At 39.3% G+C, this 3444-nt stretch overlaps 1 protein-coding gene across 1 annotated transcript in view; it reads left to right on the forward strand.

Annotated features, from left to right (window-relative positions):
• Positions 1 to 3143: 3143 nt before the first annotated feature.
• The window catches only part of DLGAP1 (discs, large (Drosophila) homolog-associated protein 1), a gene marked incomplete at its 3' end in the record, with an annotated part of 137882 nt that continues 137581 nt past the window's right edge, over positions 3144 to 3444 (forward strand). Inside the window, exon 1 of the mRNA XM_009701921.1 lies at positions 3144 to 3444. This exon is cut by the window's right edge and continues 671 nt beyond it. Within this exon, the coding sequence (XP_009700223.1) occupies positions 3144 to 3444 (301 nt within the window).

Raw genomic sequence — 3444 nt, forward strand, 5'->3', positions numbered from 1 at the left:
GGTTTCTGTCACAATTGACATCTGATAAAATAAACGTTTTCAATGCTGTTGCAGCAGAAAAAACCTCTCATAATGCATACAGCAGTCTAAGAGTCAGGAATTAACAGTTTTTACTCTGAATTTCAATTTCTCCCAGATTTTGGAGCCTTTTTTTGTAACTCTATGATCTTTTGCTTTCACAAGCGTATTTTCTCTGTTATTCTCTGTATATGTTCATCTGATTCCTCTCAGGCAGATCATCCTGTCTATTTTCTGGGTTTTTTTCTCCAGTAGTTCCTCATGGAAGATTCATTGACAGCTCAGGCTCAAAATGGGTGTAGAACTAAATGTTATCCTTTCTCCTAAACATTCCCACCATCCTACTTGCCATCCAAGCTCATATAGCAGTGCTTAGCCAATCTTCCTCCACAATTTATGGAAAGCCTGTCCCTTTCTCTCTATACAGACAAATGTCATTTTTCATAAGCTTTTTCGCTTTTCAGGACTTCTTGTGCATCCTCCTTGGCATCCGTATTGCCAGTCCATCCAAAACGCAGCTGGTAACACTGCGGTTCTCATCGATCAAACCATACTTATATCTTTCGAGCTCATCTTTATCTTCAAGATGTTCCACACTATTCTGTCCCAGCCTATAAATCAGATCGAGTGTTTCCTCATCCCAGCCATTCTTCTCTATCAATATATTCAGACTGCCTGTTCTTAATAATTCCATTACATTCCTCGTGCCTGTCATGACTTCACTACTCTCTAAATTATCGGTCCTTTCGGTTCTTTGTCTACGTATACTCTTTTTCCACAGTACACAAAAATTAAAAATTCATAGCCATTCAGATAATGAAAAAATGAAAATAAATCACTAGTTCTGGGCATGTCCCACTTTACTGTACTTTTCCATGTCTTTCTCATATCTTTGGGGCAAGGTTTTACTATTTTTAGCTTATATAGCACACTAGTCTATTGTTAGCCCTACAATAATTTATCAATCATCTTGAGGACTGTTGCATGATTGTAAATGGATTTAATAAAAATTAACTGGCTGAAGCCTTGTTTTCACAAGCCCTCAAGTGTGAAAGATATTCATAGATACCAGAGATTGAAGTATTTTTATTTGGTCATTATATCCTTTAGTGGTATTCTTCTTGATGGGATATTCTTGGTGAAGTCACATTTTCAATGACCAAAGTAATGGATCTACTACTACATCCCCTTGGATCTTTCTCTATTACACAGTCTAATAGAGCACATTTTTAAGGAGATGGTAAGGATGTAAAATACTCTTTAGAAGTGCTAAGGATTGTCACTACCGTATAATCGACAAGTCCAGCTTTCTGAATATATTATTTTTGTGCTTTTAAAAGTGCCTTTGGCCATTCTCCTTTTCAGGTAAGCCAGTGAGCTCATCCATTTGGAAGATTTTAAGTGCCTTTTGTGGTATTTTGAAAACTCTTATTTTGGAATGCAGGGTCCCCTGAGAATGAACATTTTCTGCATTGCAGGAATCCAGTGAGGGGGAGTGAAATGCAGGACATCCACGCTGGCTTTGAAGCATATTGAAAAAAAAACTCTTCTTCAGCTCACCGCGGATTCAGAAGAAAATATAAAATATGTTCTGATGAAATGCAGAGCATGCTTTTCCAGACTGACATTAGCTTAATGCTATTTTAGAAAACTTCATTGTTGCCAATTTGCCAGTAGGTACAATGTCTACAACCTGTTAAAACATGAAGTATATCTGAGAGAACACTGGAGGAACGTAGTGGAAAACTGTTTGCTGTGCATGTCTATCCATATTCCAAGAAAGACCTCAAGGGTGCCATTTCCAAAAGTGTTATGTGATTAGCCATGCCAGAAAGGAATGAAGTAGTTGAGTGACTCCCATTTCAGTTGTGTGCGGTATAAGAAGGCATCCTCTAAGGAGTCCTCTGTCCATCAGGAGCTGAGACGGCACCAAGAGAATGTTTTGCCACATCTGAAACCCCATAATTTACACATTAGTAGCTCAGAGGTTGCAGTAGCAGTTGCATCTAGACTTTTGCTAGTGGTGAGGGCTGAAATGAGGACATCTGGCCTCAAACAGAGTGGTTATTACATCACTTGCGCTGAAGGTTTGCATTTTCAACTTCTTGCAATCAATAGTCTGTAACGTTTTGAGTCACTTTAGGGACAAATAACTGCAATCAGCTATTAAGTGTTGAAATCCCTTACACTTACAGCAGTGTGCGAGTGTTGGCTATACCAATTCCCCTAATGGTAGAAGGAGTAGGTAAGGATATTTAAACTCTGCTTAGTACTCTGAAAATTTATGGAAAACTAAACCAAGCCATGCATTATCAGAATAAGATTTTATTTTTTTTTTGTGACTAGGAGTGAATGAACAGTAAGTACGACAACCCCAAATATATAGGTTATTAAACAGTTGGTTTGGCTTCATTTTGACGACGTTAGTGTAATGTATTATTGTTTTATTCCTAATTTGAAAAGAGCTTACGCAAATATGTTTTGATACTGTCTTGAGATGCTTACAGTCTAGACAGACAACAGGGAAATCAAGTAAAACTGCACTTGAATCATGAACAGATGTGCACTGAAGACAGAGAAAAATTTCCCATTAATTGCACCACACTTTGTATTTTGCTCAAAGTAACCTAGAAAGTGCTCCACTAAGGACATGGTCTTTTTTAATGCATTTATTTATCCCTGGAAACACGCAGATGAGCAGTTAAGGCCTCCTGGGAGGCCCCTGTCCATGAATGTTTTCAGGACTGAGGTCTTAGAGTATAGGTGGTGATACTTTTCTTGCTGTGGATTTGTGAACAATAGTGAATTTCATATCAGAAAAATGTTCTTGCATCTGTTTTCCGGCTGGTGGAACAAGATAATTTCTCTTGTGTATTATTTAGGTATCCTCTATCACTGTGCTGGATGTGGGAAAGATTAAGCGATAAAAAGAATCAGAGAATGTTTATTCCAATTATTTTTACAATAAGAAACAATGAATGCTAAATGTGCACATCCTGTTTCTTCTCCTAGCTTGAATATCTTACGACTTCTGTTCTATTTCATTCTTTTAGGCCTTTCTCTGAGATCTGCCCGTTGCATAGCCATACGTGTTAGATGACTTTGGGACTTGCTTTACATCAAGGATGAAGGGATTATCTAGCAGCCGTAGTCATCATCATGGGGTTGCCTGTGACCCTCCGTGTGACAGTCTGCCCCACCACCCGGACAGGAAGCCATATTTGTTAAACCCAGTGGACCCCCACCCTGCAGACCACCCTTACTACACTCAAAGGAACTCTTTTCAGGCAGAGTGCATGGTGCCCTACAGCGATCAGATTGCCAGCAGCACATTTCCCCGGAGACATTACAGTTCCCACCACGAACTCAAGGACGAGCGTGCTCTGGTTCCCCACGGAACTGCCAACAAGACCAACCGCATTCCTG

This window comes from Cariama cristata, unplaced genomic scaffold, assembly GCF_000690535.1.
Source record: "Cariama cristata isolate BGI_N322 unplaced genomic scaffold, ASM69053v1 scaffold996, whole genome shotgun sequence".
NCBI classification, from domain to species: domain Eukaryota; kingdom Metazoa; phylum Chordata; class Aves; order Cariamiformes; family Cariamidae; genus Cariama; species Cariama cristata.